Below are 20,180 nucleotides of genomic sequence, written 5' to 3' on the forward strand. Positions count from 1 at the left end.
TAATAATAATAATAATAATACCTAAAGTGTAGATATTAGTACCTAAAAGGTACAAATGTGTCCATTTTTAAAAAAGGTACCACCCCAGTGACAGCCTTTTTACCTTTTTCTGAGTTTACAGTCACATTAGCAAAATTTCAGTGAAATTTCACAGATAAAAAGGTTTGATGTCTGTTGTCAATAGTGTAGCAATGTATAAAGCACAGCTGACACAGAAGTCACTTTCAAACCAAGCAGCTTTCTGTTGGTGAGTGCAGCAAATTTGCTTGACTGTCTTGAACACAATGAGAAACCTGTGTGGGAAAAACTTTGTGAAATTCCTAGTAATTTGCTACTGAAAACTGAACAATGGTAAATGTGAACACAATTCAGCCGCATTCCTGCTGCATAACAGGCTTTATATAAAAAAATGAAGTGATTTATTTTTAATAAATTGTATATTTCCTTTGATAAATGCCATAAATCAATGAATGTTATCACAAAACTGGCCATTGTAAAAACACATTTTTTCAATAAAAACAGACTTCTGAAACCCAGTGTTGTACCTAATCAAGGAGAGAAGATTGCAGGACATGCTATGGTTAGAAAACAAACTGAAAATCACAAGCAGACACAAGCCCCACTGTGACAGAGGCCTGTTCAAAGCTCCCTCTGCCCTGTCATTAAACTAATCAACTCATTATTGGACAGTTCAGGCTGGTCATTGGTCGCATTTTGTAAAAAGGGAGGCCCTTTTATTAAGCTGTGCTTGCATCTGAGATCTCTCTTAAGATACCCGAATGCAAACTCTGATTTAAACCAAGAGGTCAATTTCTGGCGGGTTAACATGACCCCTTAGGGCAAAGCTGAATTTTCAGCAGCCATTTCTCCAGTCTTTAGTGTCACATAATCCTTTAGAAATCATCCTAATAAAATGATTTGGTACTCAAGAAACATTTCTTATTATTATCAATGTTGAAAATAGTTTTATATATCTTAAATATCTTAAAAATCTTACTGGCCGCAAAATTATGATCAGTAGTGTCAGTAGTTGATCAGTAGTAGAAACTCTAGATGGTGCAGACAGATGGGTCCTCAATGCAAACTGATTATATTTACTGTTAAAAGAGAAGTTCACTTCCAAAACAAAAATGTACAGATAATTTACTCACCCCTTGTCATCCAATATGTTCATGTCTTTCTTTCTTCAGTCGTAAAGAAATTATCTTTTTTGAGTAAAACATATTTCTCTCCATATAGTGGACTTCTGTAGTGTCCGCGAATTTGAACTTCCAAAATGCAGTTTCAATGCAGCTTCAGAGGGTTCTAAACGATCCCAGCTGAGAAAGAAGGGTCTTATCTAGCAAAAAAGATCAGTTCAGTAAAAAAAAAAAAAGACAATTTATATACTTTTTAACCTCAAATGCTCGTCTTGGAAGTACGAACTAAGTGTTTACAAAGTAAACGTGCAAAGAAGATCAAACACCCTTTACAAAAAAAAAAAAAAAAGGTAAAACAGCAATGTAGGACGATTTTTAAATTGAGAGGAGAAAATGAAATGGGAGTCTTTCAACATACCTAACTGTCTTGAACCGGAATACAGAAATGCAGAGCTAGACAAGATGGGCATTTCCTTAATTTTTTAAAAGAAAATAACCGATCGTTTAATTTGCATTTTGGAAGTTCAAACTCGTGGGCACCATGGAAGTCTACTATATGGAGAGAAATCCCAAGCATTTCTTTACAACTGAAGAAAGAAAGACATGAACATCTTGGATGACATGGGGATGAGTAAATTATCGTACATTTTTGTTCTGGAAGTGAACTTCTCCTTTAAACTACTTGGCACAAGCTGATTGGTTCATGTTGCATACACAGCCAATAAGCTTGAAGCTTTACATTTAAATGACTGGTTAGCATTCACTAGAGCAATTCACAGCACTTTCAGAGTTCCTCTGAAACCCTCCACCTCCCCAGCTCCACCTGTATAGATCTGCTATGGGGTATTATATATTCTATTTTTAGCAGCAGCAGTGTCTTAAATAATCGCAGTACTGTATTGGCATGTATTGGCAGTGGCGAGTTCCTTTGTTTGATAAGTAAGGGATAATGTACAGGCAGCCGGTAGTTATCGCAGAAATAAGCCCCGAAAGTGTGATCAGGACCCGACGCGCATTATCCCGCTTATTACACGGCTACTTGCCACATAAGGAAAAAAACTGGACATGAATTTGAACATGGATATGAATTTGAAACCTTTTATTGGCATATTTGTTTTAAATTAACATTTTTATCCTTCCGCGAAACGATATAGTACCACGTGACTAACCTTCAAACTATGTACGTTAGTAAGACAATTTAAATAGATTAATGTCGAAATTTTCCATTGTTAATTGTGGTTGTCCAGTGTTTGTCACAAGATGGCGCCAAACGGTAATCTTTGTTGGCACGGAGGGATTTTAAACATACAAGTAGTACCGGCTATGCGTTATTACTTTGGAGCGGTGATTATTTGAAAAGAACGAACCTGCAAATGTCTCAACTGACCAATCAGAATCAAGCATTCCAAAGAGCCGTGTAATAAGCAGCAATAATCTACAACAACAGCAATAACCAACAGCAGCAGCATAGCAGATCTGTTCCGCTAAGATCCAATGCATCTTCTGACAGTTGTCATGATAGAAATATATTTATATGTATAAATATTTATTTCATTATAGTATAGTAGATATTTTACCAGTGCTACATTCTTTTTAGAGGACTTTAAAAAAGATCAAGTAAACTTGTGCTGTCATGGCATCATTATCCTGCAATTAGTCACATGACATTTACATTTTAGGTAATTGGCTTTAAAAAAAAAACCTGGCAGAAGAGCATGCTGAAGAATAGCAAAATAAAATGACTCTTTATGTCATACTTAATGTCTTTATATGAACTTCTGCTGAAAAAAATAATAACACAGTTAACAAGTACCACAGCACAGGAGAGCTAAGAAGAGCTTACACCTCTACCAGTCACAGCTGTTAACACCTTTCTTCATGTTTACACAGGCAATGGTGAGTTTTATAATAACATGTCATTTTCGCTCAACTGTTAGCTAATGTCCTTAGTGCATGCTCATTTATATTATTAATATAACCTCTGTATCTTCCAGAGAAACTCTCTGTTAGGGCTCCATGTGGAGTGAGCAGCCCACATAGCTGTCATCCATTTTGTCCTCTTGAGCCCCTCTGACCAGCCTCATTCAGTCTGTTATATTCGGTACCGATAGTCAGGGTAAAATACTGTCCAGTATGGGCACGTGTGATGTATGTTAAGCACACCGATGTGTTTTCAATAACATGTGATGTAGATATTCAGCTATTAGCCATGATAATATCTGATAGGCTCAGAGTCAGTTTAAAATATTATTTTCAAAAGCAGCACACCTTTTGTCACAAAACAACACTCACAGAACAAAATTCTCACATCAAAACAAAACAAAAATACATCAACATGTTACAGCACAGGTTGTTCTTGAATCTCAAACCTTTACCGTCCTCTGATCGATTAAAAAAAAGAGAGAGAGAAAAAGAAAGAGATAAATCTGCCATATTGGGCAAAGTGTGCAAGGCGCTCATGAGAAATGTAGGTTTCAGTTGTAGTGCTTTCACAAAGTAAGTTCAAATAAAGCCATGCAACAAATAAGAGGGATTCGGGGGCAGGTAAAAAAAATGCAAGGGATGGACTTCATATCCCAGAATGCCATGGACAAAATCCTGAGGAACGGGAAGAAGTGGGTGTGTCTCAGGTCTGATCGAGCCATTCAGCACGTTTAGGAGCTTTGCAGGTGTGAATGTCGACAGACTCCTCGCAATCTTTGCACTCGACGGCGCAACACCACTTAAACTTACACTCGCACTTGGTGATCCGTTTTATGCGTGTGGTGTCGTAGCCCCGCCCACAACACATGACCTCACAGCCGTCGGTCCCCCGGGACGTCTTGTTACAGACACGACCAGCAGTACCCAGTGAACCTAGCATGCAAAGAAGGAAAATGATTACTAGTTTTGTTACAAAACCCAGATTTTACAACAATATCTCGTAAGCAATGCAGGTGTTTTGTAGTTGGATGTAAAAGTGAACATAAGAGTCTTCATTTTCTCCCGACATCAGAGCCACTGAGGATGAGGTGGATTATTTTTTGTTTTGTTTTTTTGCGAATTTGCAAACAGCCTTTTTCTCTTCCATGGGATAAAGGGGCAGAGGGAGCAGAGCTCAATATCATTTAAAGAGGCATGCACCGAAATGGCTCGGTGTGAAGAGAGCTGTTTTTGACAAGGTAAAAACGGTGTTGTTTTACACAGCCATTGAGAAGTTTTAACCAAAGTTACAGACACCATGAAGAGCCTAAAGAATCATACCAACTTGTGGAAAGTGAGCATCTGATGTTTGTGTGTACCCCACAAAATAAAGTTTTTTTTTAATGTATTAAGAACACCGTACAAAATTAATTTATTCATATAAATTATATTAATATATTTAGTATGCATATCTACTTTACATGTCTACATTTATATTCATTGCTTATATTAGTATTTATAATCATGTTTCACTCTTTGAATACCAAAAAAAAAAAAAACGTAAAACGTAAATTGTAAATGCTTATTTCTTGTGATCAATAAATTACCACAAAACCCTGACGTACTAAATATGATACATAAAATAAAACATGCTTTAGGTGAAGTGCCTATCAGTGTTGTTTTCGTCAACGATGACGATGATGAAATCATTTCGTTGACGCCACTTTTTTTCATGACTATAATAATGAGACGATGACGAGATAAAAATGGCTCGTTGATGACTAAAACATGACGCGACGTGTGTGAGTTTTCGTTGATGAGACGAGAATAGACGAAAATGTTAGTAGGTGGTCCGTCAGACGTTTAAAATGCATGACATTTCTGCTTATTGTGCATGCCAATTAAAACTTAAAAAGTATCTGACGCTATGGCAAGCCGTTTTAGCATTAAATACTCTTTGCTATACTAGTATGGCAAGCCGTTTTAGCATTCCATCCTTGTTTGTCTTTTATGTTCTAAAACATTCCTTCATTATTGTAATTATTGGTGAAAATAGTCGATCCGGAAGCTCACATTGTGTTGAACTATAGATCTGCTATTTTCAGAACTTACAAGTGACACTACCCAACAGCAAAATACTTACTGACCTACATTAATTTGTTAAAAGACTACTTTTTCCCCTTTTTTTGACTAAAACTAGACTAAAACCTTTTTGACTTTTCGTCGACTAAAACTAGACTAAAACCTTTTTGACTTTTCGTCGACTAAAATTGGACTAAAACTATCACATATAGAAGTGACTAAAATTTGACTAAAACTAAGAAGCATTTTAGTCCAAAAGACTAAGATTAAGACTAAATCTAAGATGGTTGTCAAAAACAACACTGGTGCCTATTTTGAGTGGAAGCAGAAACACACTGTTTTTGTGCCTGGCTCTTTAAATGCAAATGAGCTGCTGCTCCCCGCCCCCTTTTCCAAAATAGGAATGTGCCTTAATAGCTTGTACCTTGGATACAAAAAACATCTGTTTGGTTTTAATTTTCATGTCTACCATGCTGAAAGCATGCATTTTATACCATATTAGTTTAGTAAACTTCTGATTATGCACAGGAAGCGACAACACAACATGTGAGTACTAAACTAAGTTCTCTTTCATGTCTTATTTTGCTTAAACTGTCAAATACACACAAGTTTATGTTAAAAACACTTTTAAAATTTAAGTTGTGTTAAATACACAAACTTGTTATGTTTGTAACACGAGTTACAAAAACAGTCATTATGTCTGTGAAGGTAAACAGCTGGGAAAGAAATTGCATTTTTATATTAGATCTGTGTGGCAGCAGTGTAATATACAGTAAATAAATCAGTAAATCCACCGCTCTCTTTTCTCCTCTGAGGTTGGGACTCTAAAGAGTGTTCTGAGCTCATTTGTGCAGCCAAAGACAGAACAGTTAGCATGCTTTGCTTGAACTTTTGCCATGACGTTAAAACCGGTACACTGTATAGTCCCTTGCAAAAACAAAATGGCAGGTTGGAAATGTGGAGATTAACAGGCAGTAATATTATAATGAGCTACTCTTCCTATGTCACTCATTTTTTTCACATGGTTTGGGAGAAAGGCTTACCAAAACAAAATTACTGGGTTGTCCTTTTTCACATTTTCTGGGTCGGTAGATACACCTCAGACCCGATTATAGTACTTAAACATGGAAAAATCATTTTCACGATATGTTAAGCTTAATTGGCATTGATGAATCTATTAAGAATTCACATTCATGAAATATTTTTATTGTACAAAAGGTTCTCTATAGTGGAAAAAATGTTATATAGATTATTTTAAAAGTTTTTACCACTAAGAAAAAAAAATGTTCTTGTAAGAACTGTTTTAACTGTAAGGTTAACTGGGGAACCTAAAATGGTATTGCTACTTTTTACTTAATTTTCTTTGTTTTTAAGAGTATACTTTGTCACGAATTATAAGGTTCTATCTGCATTCTGAGAACTTTCAAGATATTGAGCTTCAAAGTTTTTATGTTCCATAGACTTCTGTAGATAGAACCATTTTTGTTTTCTAAAAAATGGCCCAAATGTACATAGCTTACAATAGAAACATGAAAAAATGTAAATAAGTTGTCACAGAATAAGAAAATGTGCATAAGTCAATTTTGACAACAATGTCAGATAGAACCTAAGGTGACGACTTGCAAACATTCCTCTAACACAAAGTAACAAGGAAAGTAAGACCATACATAATCAGGTTGGTGTTTTGGTGAGTCTGTATGTTGTTGTTTCGCAAGGTTAAACACACAGTGGACGGTGATGGTCTCTCTTAAAAAAAAAAATTCTCTCCCTGCCCTGCGGCCATGAGAACCAGAGAGTGATGTTGTGCTGGCAGCTTTGAAAGAATGGGATTTGAAAAATGAGCCTGTTGTATCCTTGGGGTGCAAATTCCACTGGGGTGGTGGTGCTGCTGGTGGTTGGGGGTAAGCGCATTGACCCTCTGAAATCACTGAGCTGTGAGCTGTCTGTCTGACCCAAACACACACTCAACCCATCACACTAATGCATGAGCTGCAGTACTGATCTCAGAAAGCAAAGAAACACACTGTCCTAGCCAGGTGATGTGGCACATTTCCAGTAAATTCTGTCTAAACTATTAGTCGGCTAGTGAGTCTTAAGAATGTCCTGTATAATTAGGTAGTGTCTACGTGTTCACATGTGCTCTTGGGTTCAAAAACAGTTAAATAGGTCTGAATACAACAGAATATTTAACTGTTCCTGACATTTCATCTACTAAACATGGTATTTTTACAGGTATTATAGATGATACATGCAGAGTTGTGTGCGAGAATCAAGGATTAAAAGAGCAAAAAACTCCCATCCCATCTCCCTTCTGACCCTGTCAAAGCCTCTGTTGCCCCTTTTACCCTTAAGGTTTATGGTTAGGTTTAGGGCAGGGCAGGTGTGAGAGTCAATTTACCTCAGTTACCAAATCCTATCTTTTTCTACACTTTTGAGTCATCTAAAAATGAACATGGGCTACCACCATGGATCTTAGGAGTGAGGATCCTCTGAGGCCAGTAACAGGTGACTCAGCCTATTAGTCTTAATAAATGAAACACTTTATAATGACTCATAAACAGGATATTCCAAGGAACTGATACTATATTACGGCTTTTCGTTCATCAGAGGCTGCATTCTGACGTCTGGTATGATCTAACTCCTAATTCTGAGAAATCTATGTGAACGTTTGACATTAATTGTGTTAATATTAAGTGAGTCAGCAGCAGCAGAGATAACTATTTGAGCCATTAGTAATGCATGAGTCACAGAATAGTTTAATTCTGCTTACAATATTACTAAATGAGTTTACACTGCTTGTAAGGCATTGCCATACTGATATTCTTCAAACATTCAGGCTTAGTTTATTCTAAACTCTTTAACCCTTATTATTAAACAACTGGACAATTAATTCAACCTGCATAGCTTAACATTCAGACTTTGTATTGTAGATAATATCAGCCTTAAAGGAATAAGTTACCCAAAAAATAAAAATTCTGCCATTAATTACTCACCCTCATGTCTTTCCAAAGACTAATTAAGATATTTTTGATAAAATCTGAGCGACCTTTTAAGGGTGATATCATTGATTCATTTGTAAACTTTATGCTTTTTAAGAAATCCATGCTTTCTACTGAGCTTTTAACACTCTGTTAATGCCTTGCAAGCAGTTCCTTCAGGTAATTAATATTCTTTGTACTTTTTCTTACCTGCAGCTTTGTCCGTGACGCAGTAATCAGGTGAGTTTTCGAAGTACACCAGATCATTTTTTGTGGCTTTCCTGAAGTCCTTATTGGCTACTGTGAATCCTGTCCCATCTTGGTTCATGGTGACCTCGATTGCTCCGTTGTATTTCTTGCGAAGGTAATCTCCCGTTTTACGGAAATCCGACATTGCCAGCCAGCAGGTTCTCAGAGTGCATGACCCACTGACTCCATGACATTTACATTCCAGCTTCATGAAGCGCTTTACAGCCTGTATAACAGAGAAGCCAAGAAAACATCCTTAGTACAGTTGAAATCACAAGTTTACATACACCTTGCAGAATCTGCAAAAAGTTAATTATTTTGCCAAAATAAGAGGTATCGTACAAAATGCATGTTATTTGTTATTTAGTTCTGACCTGAATAAGATATGTCACATAAAAGGCATTACATATAGAAATGACCCTGTTCAAAAGTTTACATTCACTTGATTCTTAATACTGTGCTGTTACTTGAATGATTCACAGCTGTGTTTCTTTTTGTTTTTTGTTTAGTGATTTAGTCCCTTGTTTGTCCTGCACAGTTAAACTGCCTGCTGTTCTTCAGAAAATCCTTAAGGTCCCTCAAATTCTTTGGTTTTGCAGCATTTCTGTGTATTTGAACCCTTTTCAGCAATGACTGTATGATTTTAAAATCCATCTTTTCATACTGAGGACAACTGAGGGACTCACATGCAACTATTATAGAAGATTAAAACGCTCACTGATGCTTCAGAAGGAAACACGATGCATTAAGGGCCGAGGGGTGAAAACTTTTTAAATGGGAAGATCAGGGTAAAATTTAAATTATTTATTTTACGTAAGTATCTTCTGTAGCTTCTGAAGGGCAGTACTAAATGAAAAAATATGATGTTTCGGCAAAATAAGAAAAATGTCCACATCTTCATTCTGTTTGAAGGTTTACACCCCTAGCTCTTAATTCATTCCTTCAGTGAGTGTTGAACCTTCTGTAATAGTTGCATATGAGTCCCTTTGTTGTCCTCAATGTGAAAAGATGGACCTCAAAATCACACAGTCGTTGTTGGAAAGGGTTCATATACACAAAAATGCTGAAAACATAAAAAATGTGTGGGACCTGAAGGATTTTTTAGAAGAACAGCGGGCAGTTTAACTGTTTAGGACAAACAAGGGACTCATAAACAACTATCACTAAACAACAACAACAACAAAAAAAACGCTGTGGATCATTGAGGTAACAGCACAGTGTATGTAAACTTCAGAACATGTCAATTTTTATAAATTCAACTATTATTGTCTCTTGTGGACTATATCTCAGTACTAAATAAATAAATTTTGTATGATCCCTCTTATTTCGGTCAAATAATTAACATTTTGCAGATTCTGCAAGGCGTATGTAAACTTTTGAATTCAACTGTATATGAACAGATTCCACGTGGCCAAGAATAAAAACAGGAACTTCATCACAGAACAATGTCAATGCATCACTATGCCAAAATCTGCGCTGTTTTGTTCTAATAGCATTTCATTCGATATGAGATAATGTAGGGTTAGTTATATTATTTTGAATGTACATAACCTCACCATTCTCCCACAGCGGTTGTTATGAAGATTCATGAGCGCTCGCGCATCTTTCACAGTTCGTTCTTTTGCATCTACGAAGGCTTTGGCAAACTTTATCCCATAGTTGATGTTATCACTGCAGCCTCCCCAGTCAAACTCCCCTCGTTCGTCGCTGGCCCGTCCACGCTTGTGGGGGTCACAGTTGCATGTCTTCAGCTCTCCCTGACTGCAGGCACGGGTAATGGCGAAAACCACTCCTGCCGATGAGATCGCATATACGAATGCCGCCTCACGACTACCTGCAAAGACAAGAATCATGAAGCCACAACACAACACATTAACAACACTTAATCAGACACTCACAAACACTTAATTAAACCCTCCGCTCTCATATAATCACAAACAGCACTTCTGATTTGTCCGCTAGAGACCTGTCCATAGAGGCATGACTAGTTCCAGTGTGAGTGTTTTGTTTAAATATTAGTACAGGCCTAATCCCTCCAGGGTGGCCCATTCTCTGCTAGGATAAATTGTTTGAAGGCTAGCAGTCTGATAGTGAACTGCCACAGTTATTTTCTAACCTTAACCTGCTATTTCTAAGCGTTATGCATGTTTGGGCTCACGTCACTCAGACTGATTCCTTTAGCCTGACTGAATATTAGAGAACAAAATTGTAAATCATCCATTCCTCTGTGACACTGAAGATTGGAGTAATGACTCCTGAAGATGGGGTTTGCGTCACAGGAATAAATCACATTTTAAAATATACTAAAATAATTTTTCACAACACAGTACTATAGTGTTAAATTTCTTGCATTTTTGTGACAGGTAAGATGTTCCTATAACAGTAAAATGTGTTCTTATTGTCACATTAAATTAATAATATTATATAGCATTATTAAAGGACATATCAATAAATTACATGAGAGACATGAAGAATGACATTTTTTAAACTTTATACATGCTAAATGTGAAGTACAGTAGCATTTAAATAACCATTGAAGGTATTTATATTCTAGTGTATATAAATAACTTCCACCGGATTAAAATATTGTTTTAATGGAGTCTTTTATTTTAGGACCCCCTTCCCAGATCTCCACGTAGTTATCCTTCTCACGCTGTTCTGAAGTCATTTTCAGTTTCCTGTTGCAGCTAAAATGTGTTTTAATGATCCGTGCTCATGTAGTACAATGACATCTGGAGAATATCTATGTTTGAATCGCTCCATCATTCATACAGATAGATATTCTCTGAAGAAAAATATATTTTTTTTAATAGTACAGTTGCTGTTTATAGGAGAATCCTCTCTTGGCAAGCGCTCCGATTCTAATTCCATTTCATAAACTGAATACGCACAGTGCTGCGAGAGTCTGTCCGGCTGCCAGAATCATCTCTCCAAACATTTACATCCACTATGCCTGTTTATGTGGTAAAGAGGCATAGAGAATGCTGGAGGGATGATATTTTCACACAGGGATCTCTGGAACGCTGTATGAAAGCCAAACAGAAAGCACATTTACAGTGCCGATTTCTTAAGTAAACTTCAGGTTCAGACTGAATTAAATGATCCTGCGGGGTTTCGTCTGTTTATCACACCTGGCCAGGGATTTGTGTAAATGTGGCTGAATTTTCCTATGAGATCCAAGTCGTTTCATTAATATGCCATAGTGATAAACAACAATGGACGTGTCGAGAGAATAACTGTTTAAAATGTCATTATTCTATTTTAATCCATACTGATATACTGTGGTGACATTATAGTATGATGCTCTTGGTATTTACCATATCTAATATGTGTATATGACTAGGGGACTGCACACACACACAGACACACACGCACACATACAAACTCACACACATTACATTTTAAATAAATATTTTAAAATAAATTTTCCTGTGCATACCAAGGCTGCATTTTTCTATCAAAAATACAGTAATATTGTGAAACTACACTACCAGTCAAAAGTTTTTGACATTTTTTTTAAAGAATTCTCTTCTGCTCACCAAGTCTGCATTTTTTTGTTCCAGCAGAAACAGTAATATTGTGAAATACTATTTAAAATTATTGCACTGTAAAAAGTTTTCACCAGTTTAAATTAAAAACCTAAGTTCAGCAGCTGCCTTAATATTTTAAGTTAAATCAGTTTAAAACTACAAGTCATTTTAACTTATTACAATAAAATGAGTTGATTTAACTTGTGAGTTGAAATGACTTAAGTTGGTTTAACATAAAATTTTAAGGCAGCTGCTAAACTTTTATTTATTAATTTTTTAATTTGAAACTGGTGATTATTATTGTCAACATTTTAAAAAGTTGAGTACATTTTTAGAAATCTTAGGGAGTAGAAATGATAGAAATGAATACTTTTATTTAGCAAGGATGCTTTACATTGATCAAAAGTGATGATAAAAACATTTATAAAGTTACAAATGATTTTAGATAAATTCTGTTCTTCTAAACTTTCTATTCACCAAAGAAACCTGAAAAATTCTACTTAGCTGTCTTTAACATAAGAATACTAATAAATGTTTTCTGAGCAAAAAATCTGAATATTAGAATGATTCATGAAGGATCATGTGACTGGAGTAATGATGCTAAAAAATCTGCTTTGAAATAATAACAGGAATAAATTACATTTTAAAATATATTCAAATAGAAAACAGTTATTTTAAATGGTACAAATATTTCAAAATTGTACTGTTATTGCTGTACTTTGGATCAAATAAATGCAGGCTTGGTGAGCAAAAGAGACTTTAAAAAAAACAAAAACAAAAAAAATCTTACAAATACTTTTGACAGGTAGTGTATAATAACACAATACATATAAATATAATATGTATAATATATAAAATATATAAATAAAATTACATAAAATAAATCATAATAACAACAACAACAATAATTAATTACTTATATGCAACTCAAAGTGCTTTACAAGCATAAAACTAATATTAAGAATACAAAAGCGATATAAGATAATGAAAACTCTAAATGATTCAACAAGTATAAACAAATATGAACAAACATAGAAGAATAAAAAAGAAAATATGCAAATTGTACACAAATAACAAGTATAAACAAACAAATATATAAATAATACAAAAAAATTATATATATATATATATATATATATATATATATATATATACTAAAATAACATATACAAATAAAATATATAATATATATAATAAATATATTATAATAAAAATGTGATTTATTGTCATGATGGCAAAACTAAATTTTTCAGCTCAAAAAAGATTTCTTATTATTATTGATATTGAAATATTTTTTCAGCATAATTATTTTGTAGAAACCATTATACATTAATGTTTAAAGGTTTGGGGTTATATAGATAATACAATACTTTTATTTAGCCAAGACATTATTAGTAGCATTGCAAATAAATACTGTTCATTGAGCTTTCTGCTCATCAAAGAATCCAGAAAAAAAAAATCAGTTTCCACAAAAATATTAAGCAGCAAAAATATTTTTAACATTGATAATAAGAAGAATAAATATCATAATAATTTTTCCTTTTGTTACATTTGGTAACATTTGGCCAAAATAGAAAACGCTGTTCTTTTATTACTATTCTTATTATTACAGGCAAAAAAAAAAAAAGTTTTAAAATGACACTATTAACCAGTATCTACTCAAATCGGTTTTGGAACGGTAATAATACAGAAGGAGCACAAGAACGTTAAAATACTGATTCTGCTCGGGTGAACCGATTAAACCGAAATGCAGCCTTGGTGAGCATAAAACACTTTTTTTTCCAAAAATATTAAAAATCATAATTTCTCTGTCTGCTGTTGCCTCCAGAACACATACTGACACATTTCTAGCACTCACTGCGCTGTATGACTCTTCCAAAAACGGTATGGTCTCTGTCCAGGGCGCTGCAGTTCCAGCGGTGATGACGGAATTGATGCTGGCACTCTCGAATCCACTCTTTAGCCCCGCCTCCTATCGATTGCATAATGTCAGGATACTTCTGACACAACTGCCTTTGTTTATTCACCAGCCCGGGAATATTGTCACAAATCACACGGGCACCAAGAGCTCCAATATACCTGAAAGACAAACACAGAGGCTTAAAACCTGATTCTCTCCAATCAATCACAGCAGTTTTTGCCAGCTGGTATACTCTGCGAGCTAATTCCATTCCAAATGTGCTGAATTAGTAAACATTCAATGATTACGCATTGTCTAATGCCAAAAAATCTGATGACTGACTCTGATCATTTCCAGAATCCTACCACTCATTAGTGGATTTTCAGAGGGAAGTTTGGCAAACTGACATTCGTCATGAACAGACATTAACCAACCAACCATTATTTATGATTTATTTGAAGGCAATCGCATAATAGCAACATCAACAGATTTGCAATACATTTTTGAGCCCTAGATGATAACCTTGCATTTTGAGGTAAAGATTTAGTTTTTGTAGACGATCTGAAGTATTACATATTGCCTGCACTATCACTTGCTGTCATGTCATATTTGATTCTACTTAGTCCAATCAGCTAATCAAAACAGAAGGAGATTTTATAAATCATGATGCATTCGATCTCCCTTTTACTCTTTGTGTAGTTTAAACTTGCATTCTGATGTTTTTAATCCATCACTGTTCGATATTTATTTGTCTAACGCCAACATAAAATCCCTCTCTTTCTCATACACACCCAAACCGTATCACATCAAGCCTGAGCTCACACAGACACACACTCGCTCATGTCTGACTACAGGAGGATTTAGTTCTAAATATTTTAGAGTCTGCTAAAATGAGCATTTATAATGACAAATGAAGGTTTTACCTTTGGAAAAAAATGTTTGTGATTGCTGATCAATCTTTTTTATTATGGCTATGTTCCTCCCACTCCGATGCCTCATTTGACTGTGATTATAGGGTTTTATCATCCCCTGTGCTTTGTGTTCAATAGAGTTTGGAAACACTGATACACATTCTCTCTTACACACACACCAGGCTGGTCTCGCATACTGTGGTGGTTTGCAGGTTGGCTTTACCAGCAGCAGTAAATCATTATCCAGGACCGCAACCACATGCTGTAAAAACACAGTAAAATCTGCTCTCATTTGCACTGCATGTCTGTGTGTGTAGTTAGGCTTGACTAGGTAAAGAATGTACGACTGTAGTAATTTGTTGCGTCTATTAGCCAAATAGTGGGTCAAAACTCCTCTCCTTCCTGTATTTCTTTCTGTATCTCCCCATATTTGTCTTTTTCAATACCGTTTTCTCCTTTTTATAGATTAGACAGAAAAGCAAGTTAGGGAAAACAATTCTCAGGCCCTTTAATCGAAGAACAAAATCAATATTAACATATTCTAATATATCTTAATACTTTTCCTCTAAATCAGAATCCTAACATTTTCAAGGGTCAAAAGTCAAAAGTTTACATACACCTTGCAGAATCTGCAAAATGTTAGTTATTTTATCAAATTAAGAGGTATCATACAAAAGGCATGTTCATTGCACGAGTCCCTTGTTTGTCCTGAGCAATCCCACAAATATTCTTTGGTTTTTCAGCATTTTTGTTTATTTGAACCCTTTCCAACAATGACTGTATGATTTTCAGATCCATTTTTTAACACTGTGGACAACTGAGGGACTCATATACAACTATTACAGCAGGTTCAAACGCTCACTGATGCTTCAGAAGGAAACACAATGCATTAAGAGCCGTAAAGTGAAAACTTTTTGAATTTGAAGATTAGGGTAAATTTAACTTATTTTTTCTTTTGGGAAACAAGTAAGCATCTTCTGTAGCTTCTGAAGGGCAGTACTAAATGAAAAAAAAAAGGTATTTAGGCAGAATAAGAAAAATGTACACATTTACATTCTGTTCAGAAGTTTTCACCCTCTGGCTCTCATCACACAAAAGTCATAATAAGGTCAACATCTCATAGTATTAATAACTTTTGAACGGGTCATTTTTTTAATAAATTCAACTATTATTTTCTCTTGTGGACTATTTGTAAATGTATTTTATGTGAAATATCTTATTCAGGTCAGTACTAAATAAAAAATACACATTTTTTGTATGAACCCTATAATTTACATTTTACAGATTCTGTAAACTTTTGACTTCAACTGTATAATTTGGGAATTGTTGGAACTTACATGGACCATAATGTCAAAGTTTTTATGTATGCAGATTGCAATATGGTTGGACCATTATAAAACTAGCTTGTGCGCAATTTAGAAATGAAATGAGAAACTAACCAAATTCACATGACAGTAATTTTTAACTAGAAAGCACAGTTTGTCAAGACATTTTGACTTCATTTGAAAGTTTGAAGGTCAAAGGTCTTACAGATAGATTTCTTTGGATTCAGTAAATTTCTGTAAGACCAATTAAAATTCCAATTCAACATCATGTGGGGTGTGTCCAATTTTCATTTCTGAATTTTGTCCAACCCTGGAACAAAAGGTCAAAGATGAAGTTCACTTCAAAGGACACACACATACACACAACTTTCTATCTGTGTGGAAGTCCAGGGCAGGCTTACGTCTGGCTTCATCTGTGTGTGTGTGTCTGTGAAATAAGTTCACTAGTATGAGACGCTAACAGGCCGCCCAGTAGCTTAAGAGGATTCCTGCTCTGTCTGCTTAAAGTGATGGATGAGCAGATCAGAGAGAGAGAGAAAGAGGGAGCGAAAGAACCCTTTCTCTCTGGCTCTGGTGAGTGCCTTACATTGGGAATGTCAGCCTGACTTATTACACCACAATAGTGACAAAGGACTTGCTTTCCTCTGGTTTCTCTCTTTCTTAGTTATGCACATCAAACTTAACATGTAACTTATTTCTAAGCTATTAGTAAGACATGTAATCCTTGATAATTTAATGAACGCAAATTATCTTCAACAGAGATTTCTATATTTGGTATAATAAGTAAAACATTACTTTGACGTTTGTCTTCTTAATCACGCACACAACCACGTGCACATATATTCTATGTATATACATAAAACCCGACCACTCCCCAGCTACGTTTATATGAGAGCAATGGGCATGTGGCTGGTTTCTTCACGATTGTTCAGGCTCATTTCACTGTAGTCACCAACTAAGTGTGTGCGCGTGTGTATCTAAGCAGGAGGTCTGACACATATTGCAGTTATTTCATTTATTCCTCCGTTATTGGCTGGCACGACACCTCAAGCACACCATGAAAATCCGACCCATAACTCTGACATAATGATGAGCAGAGCCTGTTGTTACTATACATAAGCACACTCTCTGGGGAAAACCCCATGCCTCATGAGACTTTCTGAGGGGAAGAAACGCGTGATTTGTGTTTCTCGAATAATTGCGCTTTAAATGCCAATATCTTGGTGGGGAGAGCGGTAAAGCTGCGTTCCTGCACCAAGCGCGACGTGTGTGTTCATTTTAGTACTTGAGTCGACTGCCATCTTTCGACCTCTGTCTGCCCACCACCAGGGTGCGAATTATGGGGAGTTTGGGGGGTCCGAGACCCATAATTATGGCTTGAACCTCGAAGGAAATAAAAACATATGGTTGGGGGTCTCAAAACGATGTATTCATCTACAAGTATAGGTCTATACACATTTCAACAGCGTTTCCAAACAAAAAAAAATAGTGTTTTAGTAACCGCAAAAGTTAGATTACAAGTTATTCAGACCGCGCTAAACAGAGGTCGAGCTCGCCTGAGAAGATAACCATAGCAACAGCTGCTCAAGCGCTTTCCGTCAGGATCCTATAGGGACAAAATATCAGTATTTTTTTATCACTTTATTATGTCTACAGAGTTTTCTTTAAAACATATTTACATTTAAGTTAGCTAACTGTTAGGGGTACCAAGACAGTCGGCTGCGCAATAAGAACAGCCTTAACAAATTACTGACAGAAATTGTTTTAAAGTCAAACACCCTGAAACCACCCCTACACTTCAAATGACCATTACGCAGATATTATTGAAAACATTGCTCCAAGGTTTTAAAACTCTGTTTTTCATTAACCTCTCCTCCATGTGTTTTATAAGTAAAAAGTACAGCTAGTACACACCGCATACCTCACTTAAATGCAAACCACTGTTTTTCAAAACTGAACTATGTAAAAACTAAAACAGTTGTAGCTAATAATAAACGTTTGCAAACGTTCAGTCTCCCAAATGACAGAGAAAACGCCCGGCTTCTGCGCTTTTGTGTGCGCCACCGGCGACGCGGGGGATGCTGAACGCTACTCACCACCAGGACGAGTCCACGCGCGGTGTGAGGATGAGCAGGAGGAACAGGAGCGCGCAACACAACCGCGAGGACGCACGGGGACCGTAGGAAGAGCCTGCGCTGTTTTTGATTATATGTCTTAATCCTGAGCCTCCGGGAGCAGCGGTAGATCTGTTGAGAATCCGGGGCGACCCAAGAACTTTACCGCAGCCAAACATAGTTGAGCGTGTCCTCCAGCGGTGATGAGAAAACGCGATTCTGTATTGTAGGAAACCGGTGTAAAGACGGTTTAGGTCTGCGGGGACCTGCTGGAGTTGGGATTGCTGATAGCTGGACAGATGTAGAGCTCCGTGCGGACGATGCACAGACGGATATCATGTATCTGCCCGGATATTAGCGTGTGCCATATAAAAGTATTCCCCGAAATCTGGCAACCGCAGCAGAAATAATCCAAGCCAGACGGCAGGTTCAGAGAGCGCTTTCTTTTCTTTTTTCACCTCCTCTTGAGAACAGATGAAGTCTCGGTGAGGTGCAATTTGATCGGAAAGGGTGCCAACTTTTCCACTTTTTCTCCCCACGTTTTGCGTTCAGGCAGGTCTGTGAAACACGCGCCTCTCCGTTTTTCCATTGGAGTCTGCGAGCGCTGATAGCAGACTGCGCGAGATAAACCGGGGCGATGAACTGTGCGAACTGCAGACCGAAGGGGTGGGCGACGGGGGGAGAGAGAGAGGGGCGATAGGAATGTTGACAGCCCGCCGTCTCGCCGCTCTTATTGGGTAGAGCTCAGAGACCGGAGCCCCGGGGAAGCTTGAGCTCGCTCGGGATATACGCGCCGTTCCCTGGTCAGTGGAGACGCGCGCCACACTCCTTTCACCTGCTGAACGACACTCAGCATCCTCATTTACACACCACTGTGGAGTTCACGCTCATATTATTTCAAACAGCAAAATATTTTGATGTGGGGGGAAATGAGACAACGCAATTTTAAAATGTATTTTTAGGAATAGCTTTGTTTAGATCCATTTTACATATTAACAATAATATTTATGTATGAGATTTAACTACATTTTTCAATTAAATGACCCATTAATGATGATAACGATGCTATTAGACAGTAACCGAGGTTATTAAATTAAAGGGATAGTTCACTCTCATGTCGTTCCAAACCCGTAAGACCTTTCTTCATCTTCGAAAACATAAATGAAGATATTTTTTGATGAAATCCGAGGGTTTTCTGACCCTCTATAGACAGCAAGGGTCCTACCACGGTCAAGACGCAGAAACGCAGTAAGGACAGTGTTAAAATGGTCTATGTGACATCTATGAGAATCAGAAAGCTCTCTGATTTTGTCTAAAATATCTTAAAGGGTTAGTTCACCCAAAAATGAAAATTAGCCCATTATTTACTCACCCTCAGTGCATCGTAGGTGTAGACTTCCTTCTTTCTGACGAATGCAATTGGAGTTATATTAGAAATTGTTCTGGCTTCTTTAAGTTTTATAAACAGTACTGCCCTCCAAAGGCAAAGTGCAGTAACTAGGCCAACACTGAAACTGAGAAAAATGCCTTTAAAATTTTTACACCAGCTAGTCAAACATGTTGACACTTTCGTTTCTCTGAAACGGGACAAAATTGAACCAGCAGACTTTGTCACAAGACAAAACAGTTGTCACAAAGTCCATTTTAAGCCTTAATTCAATTTTGACCAAATGTGTAATTACTGCGTTTTGCCTTTGGAAGGCAGAGTAGGTGGCTGTTTCTCTTCATCAGTCCAAAACAAGTCCAATAAAGCACATCCATCCATAATAAAAAGTACCGTAGGACACTGACTTTAGCAAAGGAAAACCAGTCTCCTCTCAGTTTATTGGAAATCCTCTGACATTTTTCTTTACAAATCCTCGTTTTGTACTTCTAATTCTGTTTATTGATGATGTGAACTAGGATTTACACAAGATTCAGTCTGGATTCAGAAGAAGAGATGATGCCAACCCCTCAGAGGACCGCAGATGATGCCAGCCTTGAAACAACATTCAGCACTACATAATTTTCCTACAAGTTTGATCACAGCACATAATCATTGCAATTAGTG

General features: G+C 36.6%; 1 protein-coding gene across 1 annotated transcript; it reads right to left on the reverse strand.

The window, feature by feature from the left end:
• Positions 1–2,923: 2,923 nt before the first annotated feature.
• wnt2bb (wingless-type MMTV integration site family, member 2Bb) lies at positions 2,924–18,922 on the reverse strand. Its single transcript, XM_073818694.1, is given in 6 exon segments — positions 2,924–3,995; positions 8,312–8,576; positions 9,907–10,184; positions 13,739–13,959; positions 18,113–18,393; positions 18,395–18,922. Coding segments are annotated over 6 exon segments (1,350 nt in total). The 5' UTR covers positions 18,470–18,922; the 3' UTR covers positions 2,924–3,765.
• Positions 18,923–20,180: the final 1,258 nt, after the last annotated feature.

Source organism: Garra rufa, chromosome 15 (genome assembly GCF_049309525.1).
Source record: "Garra rufa chromosome 15, GarRuf1.0, whole genome shotgun sequence".
NCBI classification, from domain to species: domain Eukaryota; kingdom Metazoa; phylum Chordata; class Actinopteri; order Cypriniformes; family Cyprinidae; genus Garra; species Garra rufa.